Source organism: Lygodium microphyllum, chromosome 18 (genome assembly GCF_053477565.2).
Source record: "Lygodium microphyllum isolate KBCC chromosome 18, Lygodium_microphyllum_v1.1.10, whole genome shotgun sequence".
In the NCBI taxonomy this organism is placed as follows: Eukaryota; Viridiplantae; Streptophyta; class Polypodiopsida; order Schizaeales; family Lygodiaceae; genus Lygodium; species Lygodium microphyllum.
In genome coordinates, this window is record NC_141152.1 from 49,728,004 (window position 1) to 49,748,816 (window position 20,813).

The following is a 20,813-nucleotide window of genomic DNA, read 5'->3' on the forward strand; positions in this document are numbered from 1 at the left end:
TCAAAAAGATGATTTTTTTGGTTGACTATATAATCAAGAGACCTATCTTGCAAATCTAGATCAAGATGAATGGGGCTAGATAGCAAGCTTATGGTCTTAAGAGACTTTAAAGACTTAGACGGTGAAATACTATGTCCTCTTCTCCAATGCATAAGCCAATTCTAAGTACACTCGTTGTTTGATTTTCTGTCAAGGTCTTAGAAGATATTCTACCTTTATTATAGTTTAAAGGTCTTCCTTTTGGTTCTGCACTTGAAGTTTACAAGAATTGTCGGTTGGGTCTTGATCATTTTTGGGCTACTTGTTCCAGAACAAGGTCTTCAAAGTTCAAGATCTTATCATATATTGTGTTGGCCCTTGAACTTCACTATTTAGCACGGTTCTAAGGTGTTCATCAAGTCCTTGGAGTGTATTCTCTTAGGCAAGTTCTAGGGTCAAACAAAATTCGTGTCTTAAGTGATTGCAACTACTCAAGAAATAAAAACATGAGGTAAAAACCCAAAATTTTGGCTCTAACAACAAGTTTCTTGAGCTTTGAACTACAAGTCTTTGCTTTCTCAATTCACCATGAACATAATCTATGGTAAGGTGCTAGAATGGATAGGTCTGTCTAGTCACAGAGCTTTTGCAAGGCCTAATAAAGGGTGTTACTAGGTAACAAAGCTTTTTTTACCTTGAAAATATCTCCATAGAGATTGCAAGTGCCTCAAAGCTAAACTAATTTAGTTGTTCACCTAGTCCAATTGTGTTTGATGCCTACTAACCCTTAGAGCTGGGTCTAAATAAGGTCATTTGCTTCTAAGGTGCTCCAACACAACTCCATAGGGAAAAAACTTTATTATTTCCCTTTCAGGTGGTTCTTGATGAGATTTAAGGCAAGCAAACTCCACCCAAGCAAGGTATTTATTAACTATCAAGGTCTAGCTCAAGGTTAGAATATTCAAGGTGAGTGTCAAGTGTTTTGAGTTCTTAGATGCAGTCAAGATGACGATATGAGAGGTAATAACTATGTTTTGCAAGGTCAATCACTTCCCTTTCCTAGCCAAGGTCAATGTCTACATACACAAGTCGTGAGAGGAGGGTTTGGGGACCTTAGAAACGCCCAAGGGGGCTGAAATTTGTCTCAATGTAAAAAGTATTGGAGTGGTATGAATCCAAGTAGACAATATACTATTCACTAGAGGAGTTACATGCAATATCTAGCCCTTCTCCCACCAATATAGGTTGAGTTCCATGATTTGAGCGTGCTCTCCTAGCTTTTGTAAATGTCTTTCAAGCATCGACAAGTTGCCTCAAGGTGAGCCCAAATCTAGCATAAAGCAACAATTCGTTAATATCTTAGCAAAAATCAAAGCACACAACCACCAAACAATGCAAACCATGTCCTAAAGCCAAGGAAAAAGGCCGACATGTGGCCAAACTATACAAGCGAAGACTTAGGTGGTTTTGTGCTTCAAACTCTGGTCAAAGGAGATTGAAACTCGCTCAACGTAATGTTGGCACCTTTTTTGCCCTAGAGTAATAGGTTTCATGCCATGAACAAGGGCAACACACCCATGTGATGCAACCTAGGTGACACTACAAAGGGGTCACGCATAAGATACACAAACTAAGATATTACCATTGCATTTCGAGCACCACAAAATACCACCCCCTTCCCACACCCCCCAAAAAAAACATTTGAATCACCAAAATCAAACTCTAGATGAGGGAGAAATGATATTTTTAGGCTTCTTTTTTTTGCTTGTTGGTGCCCCACCTTAGGCCAAAAACTTGTCCTATATTGTGATAAAATAAATAACAATTTGTAAAGCTTTTTCCTAAAACAAGTCAACCAAAAAAATTGGCCAAACAGCACCCATTTTGCACAAGTATTTATCCAAAAATGTAACAAATAAATAAAAATTTGGTCAATTTGTCATGCAACAAGACACCATGCCCTACTGTCAGCCAAAACAATTTCCCTAAAGTTTTGATTATTCCTCATGATCCAATTTTGTGATTCAAAATTTATTTCGACAATGGGATAGTCAAGAAATCAACAATGAAAAATTCAGGTATTGCTGATCACGGGCTAGATCCTTCTGGTAATGTTCAACAGGCTGGCAGCACATTTGATTTGATAAGTGCAATGCAGCTAAGGACAGCTGCAACTCAAGTGGGGAAGAATTTGGTGCATCTCTAACATGGCAAGAATTTGCTTCCCAAACAAACAATTCCAGGCTACTTACAGCTAGACAACAATGAGAAGTTCAAGTATTGCCAATCACCGGCTAGAGCCTTGTGGTAATATTCAAGAGGCCGGCTGCACATTCGATTGCGACAGGTGCATTGCAGCTAAGGACAGCTGCAATTCGAGTAGGGAAGAATGTGGTGCAGCTCTCACATGGCAACATTTTGCTTACCAAACAATTCCAAGCCACATACAAGCTAGAAGCCTATTAGAAACGTTTGCCATGGATACATATACATAACTGACCAAAGCTTATTTCAAGAAAAACTTACTGTGAACAAAACAGCACCTGAACCTCTTCTGCTTTCCCCTTGTTTTCCCGCATCCTCCCACACTTGCTGCCTCCGGCTTCTCCTTCCTTGGCTACTTTCTCCTTCCAACCTTTTCTTTCTTCCCTCTATTTTTTTTGCTTCTACTCCTCCTCCTCATTAGCTCCTTTTCTGCTCCAGCCACTGCCATTGCTATTGCTGCTCATCATGCTCTTCCTCCTCACAAAGGCATCCAACAGTTCATAGAGCCAAAGAGCTATTCAGATGCAAATGGAACATTAAAATGTCCGAATTTCAGTGAAATATACTATCGATTTACTAGTGTATGGCAAAGAAGAGTCCATAGTTTTTGCCACAGGCAATGTTTCAATCCCTTCAGAGAAAAGAGTAAAAACTCATGTCTCCCATCATTTAGAATCTGAATCTCATGTCCTGTAAAGCACTAATGCTTGAAAAGAGCTGAATCATCTACTAAATTGAAACCTGGGAATCTAGTAGCAAAACAATTCATTTCACTGCTCCAATTCAAGTGATCTAGTTTAGAACAAGAGCAACTTGCAAATGTTTAATTTATGCTTGTGTCATGTCATTACATTGAGCATTACATACACTTAGAAACATGGACCCTTATAAATAGTGAGAAAGAGATTTGAAGTGTTACATGCACATGAAATTAAAGCTGCTGTGATGCTTTGAAAGAGCACTTTCATGTCTTCAAGGTGCAAGGGAGATCCTAGTACAAGTTCAGAATTGAAAAGTTTGATCGCCTGCAATCTTCAGCTACACCTTGAGGAAGCAATGAAGTCTCTCATGTCTCACTTTCCTCAACCCTAATGGAAGGTCACTTCCCTTTCTTATCCGGTACTTCCTTTTTTGCAGGAGCAGCTGAGGGAGCAGCTGTACCAGAACTACTAGCAACAGGGTTAGCTGCTTTTTGTTCCTGATACCGTTGGAAAGCTCTTGGAATGAACCTTGGGATGATGAAACAGAACATGTTCACATTAAAGTAGACAAAATTGGCTGCAGCAAGTCCTCTTCCAAACCAAGCCCATGCCAGATCCTGCTTCAAACATGCACCATAAACATACATTACTCTCTCTCTCTCTCTCTCTCTCTCTCTCTCTCTCTCTCTCACAGTTGACTTGAGCTCCATCAAATTTGAGAAGTATATGAATATCACAAGTAACCCCTAACGCGCTACTACAATATGATATGTCTGGAAAATGCAGCTATGCATCTCCAAATAAAGGCTGAGATTATATGCAAATACCATACAAGCATTGTAGGCCAATGCCACAAGTAAAACTATGCAGATACAAGGGCTGGTAGAGATAGAGATAGTGCTGAATATAGCAGGAAAAAGAACAGGCAAGGCTGTACTCATACTCTTCTGCAAGGGTTACACTAATAGACTGGCCACCCAATTAGCATATTGTGATGTCCTCCAATCAGCCACAGCACATGCTCCAGGTCATATGCTGCGTGCGCCCAAACTGCCATGCCCTCTAAGATTCAAACTACAACTCCATCAAAGGTTCTAGATTTTCAAAAGTGTTACATACGACCAGCCGTTTCTACTGCATCTGGCCCTGGAAACCTTTGTAGACTGCTCTAGAGAGTATTACAAGTCTGAATCTCCAAGATACATCAAGATTCTAAAGGATAAAGGCGAGGGTCCAGATTGTTGAAGACCATTACTATCAACACAAATCTCCTAGAACCAGCAGTCAATGTGCCAAGCTAGGTGATGAAGATCTCGATCTGATTCTGGTAAAAGTCTGAAATTGGTTACTGAGCTGGGGTTAGCTGATGAAGAAATATTCTCTTGAGAACAATACTTGTTGATGACGGTTTGTTCTTATGTCAAATTTGACCCTAATCTGGCTGGCCTCCAAATCCACCTGAAACTAGTCCGCCCTAAGATACAAAGTCCTATTCGCACAACTTGACAAAAGAAAAGATAACCAAAAGAGGTAGAAGAGATCCTCAAATCTTTATTACAGCAGTTAATGGAGATTTGTACAGGTCTTGGTTCCAAAAGCCCAAGCATGAACTAACACTGTTCACTTTCAATTCCATGAAGCTGCCTCACTGTCCAATCCAGGCCAGCTCTTCTTCATCACATGCTCGTGCTCAATCCATCTTCAGCCACGATCTGCCACAAATGTTGGATCACCAATCTCTTAAACACCACAGTTTGCCAGCAAGACTTCTTTTTGCTGCTCCTCCCAGTAGGCACAAATAAGAGGGTGGAAAAAGATGTGTTTGCTGACAGTATGAACAACCACGATACCTTTCGGTCACACCAGCAGTCACCTTAAATATTTAAGTTTTGAGGAAACGTGCAGACAATTGATCTATTTGTTCGCAAAATAGCCCAACTCCTTTGTTCCTCACATTGAAGAGAAAAGCAACCAACTTTAATACATTTGCCATGTCATCAAACATTTACTGTCGACAGCTTGGGCAACAGCCATGCTCTTTCTTTGAGATTGCAGACTTGCCCCAAAGGCTATGTTTCCTGCACACCATGATCATCCATCACATCCATGCAACTCTCCCCCTCGCACACGACAGTTGTCCACAAACTCTCCTGCCACATTATTTGCCCCCGCCTGTCCCATCTCCAGCCCGGTGATGGGCACTAGTATGTGGGTAGCGCCGGAGTGCTTTACATTCTCCACCATTAGAACTACAGCTGTCCCTAGTTGCATAGCCTCCTGTTAGATCTGAAGCAAAGGCAAAGAGTCATCACCAAACTCAAACTCATCCAACCATACTACTTTGTGAATGAGGTAACACGTAAACTTGAGCAAAGACTAAAACTCCTTCCTCCGTGTTCTTGCATAGCCTCCTGTTAGATCTGAAGCAAAGGCAAAGAGTCATCACCAAACTCAAACTCATCCAACCATACTACTTTGTGAATGAGGTAACCCGTAAACTTGAGCAAAGACTAAAACTCCTTCCTCCGTGTTCGCTTCGTGTACCTATGAAGCAACACTTGTTTGCAACAATGACAAGCCTATCTCATCCACCTCTCGGTCCTAAGAAGAAGAACCAAACTCCTTCTTGAGCTCCCACACAAACCATCATAGCATGGCCTCTCTTGCAAACTTCCCGCTTAGCCTAGAGATGAGACATAACTACAGTCTGCCACTCACTAAGCTTGAGTCACCAAGGGTGCAACAGAACCATGTAAGGTCATCCTCACAACCCATCCGAATGAGGATGAGTGTGAGTGATGATCAACACAGCCCATTTGATCATAGAGCCATGGCTGTCCTAAACTCACATCGATGTTGAGGACAGGAGCACCTTCAAAGCACCTCAAACCTCCAAATCTTCTATCTAGACATCTACATCCTCCAACCACTTCCTTAAGTGGTATTTCTTAGTTTTGGTCTTCCTCTTACGTCGAAAAGCCTACCACACTTCTTGTGCCACACAGGTGAGTATCATTTGGAGATGATACTTCTCAACAAACCTTTCTTGGATCAAATTCTTAGATGCTCCACCATCTACCAAGCAAACTACAAGATGGCCCACAACCATCACATGCATAAGCACAAGATCATGAGTCGTGATACCACAAGGAAGAAAAATTCACCTCTCCTAAGGGTGCTATCTTAAGGGTAGAAGCCATGATAAACAGGGTCAAGGCCACCTCACAATCTTGACTTCCGCCTTGGAAGTTTCATCCTTCGAGTTAGGCTTTTTGGGGCAATTGTAAGCAATATGCCTCATCTACTTACACGTGAAACACTTGTTCTCTTCCTTTAGTTCTTTTGCTCCTCCTGAGCAGCCGCCTTCATAGAAATATCAACCTTAATGCTCATGGATACCTCTCATAGATGGTAGCCAAATCCATGGCCCACTTCAAAGAATTTGGACATTGTATGCAAGCTATCCACAAACTTGAAAACAATTGTCATGCTCAGTAAAGTGAAAGGTTACCTTAGTAAAACTTAAAATGTGTAAGAATGAACAGCAGAAACAAACCAATCACAACTACTAAACACTGAGATGAATGAATAGTGAAAGGGAGAATGCAAGAACTCAAATAATGAATGAGAAAGCAATCATATGGAATCTATAACACAATACATGAGATATACCACACAAGTAAATACATAACACAATACAAATCACAAGTGAATGCATATGATCCAATATAACCAAAATGGAGGTGTCATGGGGGCATGAAATTTTGATGCTTTGATTATCATTTGATTAAGTTGTTGATTAAATGTGCAAATGCAAATACATATGTGCAAGTTAGTTATTTACAATGGTGGACCAAGGGACCCTAAGATGTCACTTGGTGTCAAAGACAAAAGTTATAACAAATTATGTTAGTCAAGTACCAGGTGGTACCTAGTGACAAATTTTACCCTAGATCATTTATTAGCCGTTGATGTGATATTCTAAGCTAGGCATTAATTAATTAATTAATGCAAGTTCAAGGGCTAATAAATGCTCAAGAGTACTTGGATGACAAAGTAGCCTAGCCAATTTAATTGTTGGCCGGTATGGTTAATTTTTTGAGCAAGAATTAATAACTAAATTGATTTTTAAAATTAACATTTTAAAAAATAATTTGATTGGACTAAAAGTTGTTGGAAAATGCAATTAGAAGGCTACCACTTGGCAAAACTTGCATGTGCAAGTGAGGGAAAGGCTATATGCGGCCAATGGAGTGCCTCGTTCCAACATTGTGAAGGTTGAGAGAGAGAGAGAGACAGAGAGTTTTGCTGCAATTTTCCAGCCATTGGTGATCAGCCCAACCATTGGAGGATGTCAAAGACCTGTCCCAGGTGATCAAGAGACCATTGGAGACAACTGTCAACCCCTGTAGACTATATACAAGCAAGTGATAGCAATTTTGGGCCCACAAGAATAGCCAGCTGCATATGGGGTTCCTGTGGATAGGAGGCTGCAGTCAAACAGCCATCTAGCAAGTCAACGTAAAATTTCAACCAATTTTGGCAATGAAACTCTGAAATTTCTCTCTCTAGTTTTCTCTCTATTCTCTCAACCAATTCACAACTTCCCTCAAGATCTCAGCCAAATTCAATCCCAAGAGGGTACATAGGAATCAATTATACTGCTAAACCCCAATTTACAACAAAAATTACGGTTTGCCAACCACCCTAGGAAGAGTGCTCAAAATTTAAGACCTAGTACTTCAAACTCAACAGCTGAAATTTGGAAATTTCAGAGAATTTCAAGAGGCTAACCAACCAACCTTAAGTTGGGGTGGAATTTGTCATCCAAAGAGCAAATTGAAGGCCGATCTCCAAGTAAACCAAGGGGCAAATCGGTTTGAAGGCTTGCTGGTTGCTATGGACAGTAAGATGTATCATATATTGAAGGAGATCAAGCTGGATCTCAGTGTACTTCAACCTTTAGCAATAGAAGTTAGAGAAATACCACAAGATACACCAATTTTAGGGCCCATCAAGTGACTAGTGTCCAAGATTAAGTGGTAACATTTGCTTTTTCTTTTTAAGAAAAATTTATGCATGTTGTAATTAATGCTTAATCAAGTTATTTACCACCCTATCCTAGAAGGAAGGCTGGTTTCAAGAAATTGCACTATATATAGGCCCTAGGACAAAATCCAAGACAAATGAGCTAGCCATGAAAGGGCTCCCTAATTGCCCATAAAGACACCCAATCCAAAGCCTTACAAAGAGTCTAACACCCATGCACCGCTAACACCCTCCCTCAGATAATGGGTGGTAGATACAAAATAATATACAATCATAGGGAACAATAAGCCCTTAAGAACCATCACCATGTCCCATACCACAACAATGATCTACTAGAAACCTATATCACCATAGTATTTACAACAATGACAAGTGATGCTCGAAGATCTACTCATACAATGCTTTCCGTGTAAGTTTGCATGAGTCTTACATGGGACCAAAACCAAAGGAATCCACTAGTAAAGATCCCCCAAAAGTTGAAGAAATAAAACAAGTATTAAATCTGAACAAATTTTGTTTCATAAGGATCAAACCACAAGGAGGCTAACATTCTAGAAATAATAAGTTTGTGCTCAAACAGTTCTTACTAAATTTGATCATTTCTATTTCTTAACAATTGTCAACCCAAAAAGAAAGGCCATAAAGAAAAGACAAAGTATCAAGACAATTGTTCCTCAACCTTCCAAGTATCCCACCACTTGTCTCCCGTCAAGACATGAAACTAAAGACAACCCCAAAGTTCTCAACCATCTCCACCATCTATTAGCAATCATGTGTGTCTTGTGTGGTCATCTCCTACTTGTGGACCTCAATCTGAGCGAGATGAGGACATTAGGAGCTCTAGCATTATGCTTATCTGTCATTAGTGCATCTAAAGTGTCTAAAGTGAATTCTTTTTTAGCACTTTTGGCCTCTTTTTTGCCTATATATAGACGACCTACCCTCCTACTTTCATTATCCCTTATCCATCATTGATCCTTCGTGATCAACCAGCCCTCACTCGCTCATCCCCCTTCTATCGTCTAACACCCACACTCATGCGTAGAACTGTGTGTTGGGGCTAACCGTTGCAACCTTGTACCTTCAACCATTGCAATCAAATTGTTCCTTCTCTCTCGTACATTCTCTATTTGTCTCCTACTCTCCATGTTCACTTTCCTCTTTCTATTGCACTCTCACATGGTATCAAAGCCGTGTGTGGGAGCCAGAGATCTTGAATAGAAGCACTCTGTTCAATTCCAATCATCTTCATGACCAGTTTTGGGGACAGCACATTTGAGTTTGCCTCATACATTGCTGGGCGGGGACTTCTACCAGGCTGGGCGTTCCTCTGACTGGCTAGGCAGCCTATTTTTTGGTGCAGGCGGCCAAATTCCAGGTGCAGCTGGCTCATTTTCAGATGGATAGACACGTGTTAATCCTTGCATTTTAGAACTGGGCATCTCCCCTTGACCTGGGTGGCCTGTTTGCAGGCAACCGAACCCCAGCCACATCTGCATTTTGATACTGCAGGGCACTCTCCAGCTTTACATGGCATCAAGCAGCCTGGGCAGCCTGTTTTCCAGCAGTCAGATCTGCATTTAGTGCAGGGTATTCCATTTCAGACCAGGTGCTTTCTTCTGCAGACCAGGCAACCCCATTCCAGGCTGACAGACCTGCATTTATGCAAGCAATCCTCTGCGTTTGCTGCATTTACCTGCTGTGGGTTCTTTCCCTAACCTGGGCAGCACCTTTATGGACTGGACGGCCTGTTTATCTGGCCAACAGACTTCCCTTTATTGCTGGGTATACTGGATCCATCCCTTCTTTGGGCTAGGAACCACTTTTGGGTACTGACATCATCATCTGCAGAGCTTACAGTCTGTTTTTTGCAGTCAGCATGCATCAAGTCCTCGCTTCCTTCCTTGGATACTCCCCGTCTCCACCAGTCTTTTTTGATCAATAGGTTGACAGACCCTGTACAGGTGGAGGACACGACACCCCAGTTGTAGCATCTTCTTCATTTTCTTGCAGATATTTCTTGAAGGACATCTATGGCTGACGTGTATGCTATGGGGTATCATGTGGTTCGGGATCATTCGGACTGACCACCATCCTCTCTCTCTTTCTGCTATATTCTTCCAGGGGCTTAAGTCCCCACTTAGCATTGATGGCATCTCCTAAGGAGGTACAAGTCCTACCCTCTCTATCCACACCTCCGACAAGCTGGATGGGACGAACTACCCTCTATGGTCATGCAGCATGGAGTGCCTCCTCCACCATTGTGATCTTTCGGATTTTGTTTCTATCCCTATTCCCCGACCTACCATGGATACTCACGCTGGTGTGACCACAAATTTGGCAGCTTTATGGGGTCGGTTGAATCCCTCACAAATTCCCTTACAATGAGGGATCACATCCACAAGAGGGAGGAGATTTGGGATGAGCGTTCATTCCTTGGTATGGACATTTTATCGGAGGACCTAGTTGTGACCATTCTCTCACATCTTCCATCATCAACCTATGATGTGTTCTTCACCAATCTTCTCACTTCTCATAGCTGAGAGACTCACACTTGGGAGGAGCTAGTCCCCTTCGTGCTTGAGCAAGATGTGCATCACAAAGAGCTAGATTCTTGCAGAGCCCGTGAACATGACCATGCTTATTCGGCTTTCTTGTATAGGACATGCCAAGCAGAAGATAGGGTAGAGGAAAAAGTTGGAGTCGTCTTCCAATTGATCCAAATTTTGTGGGAAAACGTCGAGAATATCCCACATATCCTCGTTGTAGAAAGACCTTGCACCCCGAGGAGAAGTGCTAGAGGATATACCCTCGCCTTCGTCCAAGAGCGAAGGGTGAACTACATCGAAACCTTTGTCTACCTCTACTTTGTAACCCGCTATTACCACCAAGTTCGTGTTCTATCAAGTGGAGGAGCCTTCTTCAATTGTCGTCTCCTGAGCAACCTTGGCTCATTGACAGTGGTGCATTGAGTCATACAACTCCACAAGGTGATATGTTATAAGATCTTCGCCCGTCAAAGGGTATCGTCACTACTAGTGACAATTCTTCGATGCCTATTAGTGGTATTGGGACCTTGCCTCTATTTTCTAACCGTCCATCGAGCTTCATTTTGGAGGCCCTACATGTTCCAGACTTGGGCCTCCCTCTCCTCTCAGTTTCTAGTCCTCCTTTAGAACTTGTGTTGTCTTCACCCAAGCCGGTCGTCTTTGACATTTGTTCAAGATTCTTCTATAGGAACCACTTTTGTGATAGGTTCGCAAGAGGGATTTATCTATGCTCCATTTCCCTTCCATTGTGCAAGGTCCTCAGAGGTAGCTTTCTATTGTCACACTCATTCCCCATTGTGCATTGTTTATCCCACAAGTTCCATCCCATCCCCCACCATCTCCTCTAATGGTTCCCTCGTATCTCCCATCCCTTTCAAAGGGGGTCGATAATATCAGTGATGCAGCTGTGGATTTCCTTGCCCTTTGTGTTTCAAAGGAGGCTTCCCAAGATCGTGAGGAGTTTCTTCAAGGTTTCCACTCTACTTTGGGCCTTTCCTTTATGCGGTGACCTCTTTTCCTTGTCATCAACCTACCATCCTCTGCCGCTTGGCCCTTGGTCCCTATTGTTTCTATGCAACATATAGCACCTTCGAGAGTTCCTTACTATCATCTCATAGTTGGGTTTAAGGCTTGACTCGCCCATCCCCAATTGGAGTTTCAAGAGTGATCTGTTCAAGGCCTGTCCGTTTCCATTGCCCTTTGATGGCTCTTTGTTTGATCCGATTTTTCTATGGAAAGGGGATTTTTCTCTTTGGTTGGCTTCTTCATCAATGGACTTCAACGGCATTGACACTCTTCCTACCACCCACCGATCTACACTCCCTTTGGCCTTCCACCACATCCAAGATCTAAGAGGGGGTGTTAACAGTCATGTATGTCTTGTGTGGTCATCTCTTGCCTGTGAGCCTCATTAATCTAAGTCTAACAAAAACATTAAGAGCTTTGACATTGTATTTGTCTGTCATTTTATGTGTTTTAGACACTTCAGATGGAGGGAGCATTAGTGCATTTCTTTTTTGCCATTTTCTGCCTCTTTTTTGCCTGTACATAGGCAGTCCATCCTCCCACTTTCATTATCCATTATCATTGATCCTTCGTGATCAGCCAGCCCTTCACATTCTCTCATTCCCCTACTACCACCGTCTAGCGCCCGCGCTGACACATAGAGCTACGTGTTGGGGCTAACTGTTGCAACCTCGTACCTTCAACCATTGCAATCACATTGTTCCTTCTCTCTTGCGTTCTCTTTGTCTCCTCTCTATGTTCACTTTTCTCTTTCCATTGCACCTCTCACACCGTCATCCAAATTTCATTCCATCACCAAATCTCTCAATTTCTCTCTCCTCTCCTTGCTTTTTTACACGACAACATGCCTAAAGAGTCATAACAACACCTCTTTTTCGAGCTCTTCTTCCACTTCAAGATCAAGAAAAAAGACACGTCAACGTCCTATTGTTCAACCATAAAGAAATAATAATTTCTCATCTCTTTCTACTCTTAGTTGTAAAGAAATCAATTGTTTTATTATGTAGTAAGTATATGCATGTGATGCATGTGTGCATGCATACATCCTTTCCATGATTTCACACTCTCAAGTTGATTATAACTGCGTTCAACTCCAAGGGACTTGGGATTGAGCAAAAATATATTCATTTGAGCCAGGTTGCCCATCTTCAATCCTCAACTTGCCTCCATTGCCACAGGAACATGAAATTTTTTAGATGCTTTGCTCTTGCTAGTAACATTTGATTAATTTAATAATCAAATGTGCAATGTTGTAAGGCACATGTGATGCACATAGAAATTATTTCATGATAACACGTCCAAGTCCCCAGGGAAGCTGTGGGTATCAAAGGCAAAAGTTATTACAAGTTATGCCAACTTGGTCTTGGATGTCATTAGTGGTTGTTTTGACCCTAGGACCATTAAGTGTCAATGGTGACACTAGGAACTAGGCATTAATTAATTTATTAATGCTTGTCTAAGGGTCGATTAAGGGTGGGGACCACTTGGGGTTGCAAATGGCCTAGCCAATTAAATTGTGGATGGACACAATTAATTTTGGGAAAGATCAGAAGGGCTGAAATTAATTTTCAGAATTAATTAATTCTTAAAATTAAGTAATTGACTGGAAATTGCTAGAAAATAAAATTAGAAGGCTATCACTTGGCAAAAATGTCCATGAAATGGGGGAGAAGGCTATTTGGGAACTATAGAGACTCATTCATTGTATTTGGCTGGGGAAGAGAGATGGAAGCAGCTACTAATCAAATTTTGGACAAGTTGGAGACCATTGGCAACAGGCGACAACAATCTAGAGGTGCCAAGGAGCAAGCAATAGCAGTTTTGTGGTACCCAAGTACTGGCGACAATAGCAAGAGACTGGAGGCTGCATTAAATTAGCTCCTCCAAGCAACAAGCAATAGCATTTAATGCAGTCGAGGTCAAAGCAACAAGCAGATTTGGGGGTTTTCCCGCGAGGAAGCTCTGATTTCTCTCTCTTCTCAACACTCTCATCTTCTTCAACTTATTCTCTTAGTATCCCAACATTTCTTGGCCAATTGAAGGTGTTCTCAGTCAAATTTGGTGGACAATAGGGACATTTCTGCTGTTAACTCTAATTCTCATCAAAAATTAGAGTTCAACAATCACCTTGGGACTCGTGCCAATAGATAAGCGGCATTCTACACTGAAATTAGTAGTTGGAATTTAAGGAATTGCCAAGGATTTCAAATGTCAACCCATCCCATTTGATTTTGGACAACATTTGGTCAATTTGTGATCCAATTTGTACAAGTCCTGGGTGAAGATCAAGGGGAAATTTGCCCAATTGGCTTGCTAACCATTTATGACAGCAAGGGACTTTTGGATCAGCAAAGGCGATAAAGATATCTCAATGTGTACTCCATCTAATGCAATACAAGTTGTAGAAATACCGCAAGGGGTATCAATTTTGGAGCCAACAAGGTGTCCAATGTCCAAGATTATTATGGTAAAGTATGCATTTCAGTTCTGTTGATTTATTAATTGTTGTAATTAAGTGCTTGATCAAGATTTCACCACCCTCTCTGAGAAGGAAGGTTGGTTTCATCCATAACTATAATATTCTAAATAATTAACATGTCCAACTTCAAGTATTCGTTGTTCTTCATTTTCTTGCAATGTTAAGGCTAAGAAATAAGTAATTATTATAATTGTCAAGTACACTACATTGTTTGGGGCATCTACTGTGTAACTCTCACACAACATGATTGCCAACAAGAGAAAATGGAGCTGCCATAAAGAGCAGACCTTCACAAAGGGCTACTATTTACTCCCAAAAGCCGTGTTTTCAGTCTAGAAGACCTTGTTGCCACTAGGAAACCAAAAAACACTACTCTCAAGTGTACGAGTTTCCTTCTCTAGCCTTGAAGACCCTTCTACAATTGATTACCCACCAAATGCCACTTTTGTAGCAAGTCACTCACCCTTTCAAAGCCCCCAACATCGAAATGCAACACCTTTTTGTGCTGTCTTGTGAACTTTTGCAAGTAATTAAAGGACATTCATCGTGGTTGACCTATACAATTGGCAAGATAGGATGGATCATCAGGCGAAGACCATGAAGACTGGCAATGCAACAATCAAATTCTAATGACCAGCCTTATGTCCCACCTAAATGGAGAGAATCAACCTAAAGACTAACAAAATCATGGAGGTTGAGAGGATCATTGCAAAGACTGAAGATATTAGACATTGAATCATGATTCGGACTATGACAGGGCTCACTCCCATCCACCATCTCTTCCTATTTTTACCCTCGATTGCACCAAGGTCCCTCACTCTACGTATCTCACATTTCAACTTCTAAAAAGAAAAGTTGGATAGCTCCGACTAGGTCTTGTGGTCATGCAAAGTGAAATGCATCCTCAACAGCTTCGATGTAAGGCGCACAATCCTAATGCACAACTCAACAAAAGATAACAAAACCCAAGAAAGATAAATTTTAATCTTTATTACAACAATCACATAGAGATTTGTACAAGTATCGACTCCAAGAGAGAAGTCTTCATCTTGATCAAGTCACAAAAATGTACTAAGTGAAACACCACATGAAATGAGTTATGATGAATATGTTCACCAACATTTCAATAGGCATTGTCCTTTTCTCTTGGAGTAAAACAAGTGAAACATTGCATAGTGAAACCTATTTCATGGTTACCATGGGTTAGACCCTCTCTCTATTGCTCCTCGCACATGACCACTTTCTAGTCTTTTTGAAGCTATCTGCAACCAAGCAACATCATTTATTGCTATGTTTTCTGCACAACCCACCCATATAGTTGTTGTCGTCATCCTATAGCTTGTCGCATGCACATCTGCAACCGACATTTGCCGCCTACAACTGCCATCCAAAACCTACACTTGATCTAGGAGCTATCATTTGCCCAATGTCTAGGAACTACTGCAAACTTTGTCAAATTAGTCTACATCAAGATCAGCCCTGTGTTTTTGGGACAAAGCAAGCTGCATTGCTGTATTCAACCATTCACAACAACTGGTAACTTTGCCAAAAGCTGCCTACTTTGATTCGGGATCCATTTAGAGCACAACACACTCCAATTCATCTCTACCCTAATCCACTCCGAGGAGGTTTGAGGTGGTCATATTCACTCTTTCATAGTATGCTTTCAGCATTCATTTTTCTTTCATTTTGAGTTACTCTTCACCTTTGAAATCTATTATTCTATCATTGTGTTTTGTCATACACTTTCTATTCATCTTCTATGATCGAGTGTTTCTTTACAAAACATGTACACAAAAGAAGAAAATATAAACCATATCTACTCATTGAATGGTGATTATATCTCTATTGAGAGTGCAAGCCCACCCACAAAATAGTACACATGAGAGAGGGAGTTTTTGGAAGTCTCGATTGATTGATTGAATAATAAAATTAATAAAAGTTCAAACCCTGAAGTGCAAAAGCTCCAATACCTAAGAAGGTGATCACACAAGGGGAAAGCCATTCCCAACCTAAAGGTGAAAAGTGCCCATGTGCTAGAGCATGTTCACACTACAGCAACGAGAAGGGAAACAGGCTAGTTGTAAAACACACATTGTGCTCAAGGTCCTTGTTCTCTACAATATGATAGTAAAAAATTTAAGACGAAAAGACATGGCCCATAGAGATTTCCATAAGCACAACACATACACTTCTTATGCCACATGGCACATAAGACGAAGGATCGTTGTATACATCATTGCCTTGTGTCTTGAGATAAGTGGAGATGTAATTGTCTCTTCCATGAAAATTTTGGGTCTCTTTCCAAGGTGATGGACTACATAGACCATAGATACTCAAGCCTTTTCCTACACGATATTTTGCAAACGTAGAGAGTTATTGGTGAGAAGCAATGGATCAAACATAAGAAGCAATGCAAAGACACCTGATAGACGACTTCCACCTATGCAAGACTGTGTTTCTATAAGTGTTATTGCATAATTTCATTCTGCACAGGATGAGCAAACGTGTGTAGACACCTATTTTGCACCTAAAACCTTGTTTATTGACTTTTCATTTTGTAAAATACCACATATTTCTACAGCATATATACATATACATAGATTATAGATTCATACATACATACACGTATGCTACTTGCATACCATGACTTAAAGTACGAGAATAAAACCTTGGATCATTCTGCGTTTCAAAACTTTTTTTCCTTTTTTTGGGTGTAGAATTTGGGTTGGCTCACCTTGAATCTTGGATCTTCAGGTAGCGTTGTGTTAGAGAAAACAACCGCGACCCAATCCGCCAAAGAGAAAATTCGGCGGGCTGTATATATGGCAGCTAAAAACGCACGTACAGGAGGGGACCAGACGCTCAAATTGCTTACAAGGTTCTCGGTTAATATCTGAGCAGAAAGAAGAAAGAGATGTGGTGTGCATGCTCTCACTGCTTGCTGATCACCTCTGGCAAAACCTCCAAGCACATATGCCAGTGGAAGAAAGAGTCCAATCCCTGTACCCAACATGACATAAAGCTGGAAATTCCGGCTCCCACGAAATACCTCCATCCGAGCCCCTTCTTTTTGATAACTAGGGAAGACAAATCGTGAAAGGATGTACAAATAGCTTGTCACAAATATGGGAAAGACGAGATCCACAAGGGGTACCAAGCCACTGGCAGAGAATACAACAATGAAAGCCACCAACTGCAGCTCAATAGTCCTAATGGAGCTCATCAATCCAGTGGGAGCTGCTTCAACTTGATGGCCTTCCCGGGGGCCCACCGCCAAAGAAAGGCCAGACATGGTGTAGATGAAAGCTCTTGTCCCAGAAAAGTCTCTCTAGCAAGCTGCCAACTTTTGCTGCTTTGCTACGAAAGATCGACTATGAAGCTACAGATTGAAACCCCAGAAACCTGCAAAAAAGTACAGTACGGATGAAGGAGCCAAACATAGATTGATACAAAAGCCTGACTCTGCCAATAACTTTACCATACATTGAGCCAGGTAAAAAATAGCAAGGGTGCAGCATTCAGAGATTTATCATTTGAATACAGAGGAACACTGAACAGGGTAGATCATTTGGACGTGAAAACTAATGGTGAGGATGGCATCGAGTATTCAAAGACAGGCAGATAATTTGAACATGAAAACTAATGAAGATGATGGCATTGACTGTATTATACAGTAATCAAAAAACAGGGCAGATAATTCGAACAAGAAAACTAAGGATGGTGATGACGACATTAACTGTATTGACAATAACGCGTCAAGAGAAGGCCTAGCAAGCAGCAACAGAGTGCAACGACGACTAGAGCCCATGCAAGGAAACAAGAACACAGTGATGCATTTAACTCATCTGTTGTGATCTAGTTGAGGGTTTTAGGCGAGAGCAAAAAATACATTAACAGACATTGAAACGATTATGACGAGCTAACCCAGCACATCGAGGATGAACCTGTGCTGTGCTCTCCTCGATCTTCCTCTGAAGATCACAACGAAAGACAAGGGAATAGACAGGGAAGAAACAGGTAATGGCGAGAACGAAGCGTACCCTTCTCGGTCAAGCTTCGGATCCTCTGAGCAGCCAAGCAATGCCCAGTGTGCGGCAGAGGAAAGGAAAAGCGCTGCACGCGTGAGAAAAAAATACTACCTACCCAGATAAATTCAATTTCGAACACGGTTTTTTCTTTTTTAGCCACATGGCCTAATGAGAAAAATACCTGTTTTTCTCGTTCAGGGGGAGCCCATGTGGAAATATGGAAAAATACAAATTGTTGTTTTGTTTCTTCCATGTGGCAGCCCTATATATATATATATATATATATATATATATATATATATATAATCTCAATGTTCATGGAACACACAAAGACAAAGTTTCTCACACAAAGTTTTACAATAAAATAGGTGTACTAGAAAAGGTTAGAAGCTTTCCAATCTTTTCAACTCATGGGAAAACCCTTGAAGAGATCACACTCTTGATCTATATGATATCTGCATACGTAGGCCAAAAAATGTTGGAAAAGACTACTACAAATAGAGTAGATATCCTCAATGCCATGACCCATGGCTTTGTTGGTGGTCACCAGATCCTTCCTGTACAAATCTTCTTTGAATTATTACTAGGAGAGCTTGTTGGAAACAAGTTGGATGATGTAGTAGAGGCTTGAGAAGCCTTTTTCAAATCTAAATTATGTGACCTAAGACAATACAAAGAGTATCTTATTTACATGTGTGACCTTCTTTATGAAGGACTTGGTGCACATGATAATAGTATGAAAAAACATTTGGTCTGTTCTTTCTTCCCTGGACCCATTCCTTTTTATTGTAAGCAAAAAATGAAACATGAGAAAATAGATTTTACAGATAGTGCGGGTCAAATTATCCAAACCATCGAACAAATTGTCAAAGAGGTATGTCAACAGCAAAAGCTTACTATTTTACAACAAAAATTCCCAACTGATGTGTGTAAAACTGCAACTAAATATGAAGAAGACTTTGGTTGTGACAAGTGCTCATGTACACCATGGTCTAAATGGTGTTCTTACAACAACAAGAAGTCTGCAACATATAGATCACATAGTTGAAGAGACCATCAACATAGAAGATCTCGCTGACATCATCATAGAAGAAATAGGCATTCCTATTCTCACATGTCTTCCAACAAACAAGAATCATCAAAGGTAAAACATTCTAATCACAAAGGATTAAAATGTTACATTTGTGGAAGCACACGACATCTAGCCAACAAATGTCCCTCCAAAGGCAAGGAACACTCTAGTAATACAGGAAAAGAGAAAGCCAAAGCAAATGCACATTATTTGTTTTCTGATGATTCCTCTGACTACTCTACAGTATCCACATTTGCATCGGATTCTTTTGACTACGAGTCAAAAATCAATGAAACATCTTCCTACGATTCTCAATCAACTAATACTAGTGAAACTGAAAGTATATTGCCTGACTGGAATTAATCTTGTGATTCAGATGATGAAAGTTTCCAAAGTCAGTCTAGTCAAACATCTCTTCCTGAATTTGAGCAAGAGGAGTCCACACTGACAGCATCATCTTCTCCAACAGTCTTTACTTCGGTAAATGCTCACTCTATACCCCGCTATTTTTCTCAGACTGGTAAAGAAAAATGCATGCCATCCTCTTCTTTTGCAAAAAGCAAACATAAAAGAAAAAGAAACCACACTCTGAAGATGAGGATGACACAGACAAAAGTGTTAGCACAAGTACTAAAGAATCTTCTAGCAAGAAGAAAGACAAGGAAAAGATTAGAGAAGAATTCTTCAAGAATTCTCATGATCTACCAAAGCAAGGTATGATAAGCTCGAACACTATGAAGAAAGCAAATCTCTTTGTTCCTCATAATCTAGAACAAATCCATCAACCCAAGACTGTAACTCAATTCATACAAGAGTTACATAAAACTTATTCTAATATTCATGGCGAAAGTGATGCCATGGTTCATGCTTTCCAACAGATGCAACAAGAGCTACATTCTCTATGTAAAGTGTTGAAACAAACACTTCGAGCACAAAAATTAATTGCTCTAACTTCTACAGAGATCCTAGCAAAATTGACTTCAACTGTGCCTACGACTTCTTCACCTAAAGAAGGTATGCCAAAGCCAATCAATCAAATCAAATTGATTGCAAACAAGCATAAGGTGAATGCATTAATAAATGCTAGGCCAATTCCTAGTATCTGTGTCAAACTTAAAAGTGCAGGAATATGCAGCATGTATTTGGATGCACTCATCGATACAGGTTCAAGTTTGACTATCGCTCCTTTTGAGCTCTTTGCCCTAGACTGTATGCAGGCGACCAATCCTATTGTCGTAGAATTATCTAATAACAAAAGGGTGAACTTTACTCATATCACACAAGCATATTTATATCTAGGTCAAATCAAAGTCCCAATAGGAGTTCAACTAATGAAGCAAATGAGATATGATCTTTTGTTATGGACAAATATCCTTCAACATTCGATGCCCTATACATTTTGGCAAGATTACTTTATTGTCTCTTATTTAGACCAAAAATTAGACATTCCTCTGCTATCCAAATTTGGTTGAAGTATTTACTCCCTTATAGAAATGGCCCCACAACAAAAGATCCATGACACAGAGTAATGGTTGAAGCAAGAGATGATGAAGCATGCTGATGCTATTGTTACAATCAAAGCTACTTTACAGCCATATATGCATGATGACCCCGTCATGTTCACAAAGAAAATGACCCAATATGCAATTGGGCTTCCACTAT

General features: G+C 40.7%; 1 protein-coding gene across 4 annotated transcripts; it reads right to left on the bottom strand.

Annotated features, from left to right (window-relative positions):
* Positions 1 to 3,040: 3,040 nt before the first annotated feature.
* Positions 3,041 to 18,245, bottom strand: LOC148020865 (uncharacterized). Of its 4 annotated transcripts, none has more exons than XM_087698658.1 (3): positions 18,092 to 18,245; positions 16,786 to 17,453; positions 3,041 to 3,562 (listed from the first exon to the last, which is right to left on the bottom strand). In XM_087698658.1, the coding sequence occupies exons 2-3, from the start codon at positions 17,341 to 17,343 to the stop codon at positions 3,344 to 3,346; spliced, it is 777 nt and encodes a 258-aa protein (XP_087554784.1). In that variant the 5' UTR covers positions 17,344 to 17,453; positions 18,092 to 18,245; the 3' UTR covers positions 3,041 to 3,343. The 4 variants fall into 4 exon arrangements, with proteins under 4 accessions (XP_087554784.1, XP_087554785.1, XP_087554786.1 ...); XM_087698659.1 differs by having other exon boundaries at positions 17,996 to 18,139; XM_087698660.1 differs by lacking the exon at positions 18,092 to 18,245 and adding an exon at positions 17,941 to 18,077.
* Positions 18,246 to 20,813: the final 2,568 nt, after the last annotated feature.

Coding starts and splice junctions, on each gene's coding strand:
- LOC148020865 (XM_087698658.1), bottom strand. CDS start 17,343: ATGTCTGGCCTTTCTTTGGCGGTGGGCCCCCGGGAAGGCCATCAAGTT. Junction 3,563..16,785: donor CTGAAGATCCAAGATTCAAG/GTGAGCCAACCC, acceptor TGTTTGAAGCAG/GATCTGGCATGGGCTTGGTT.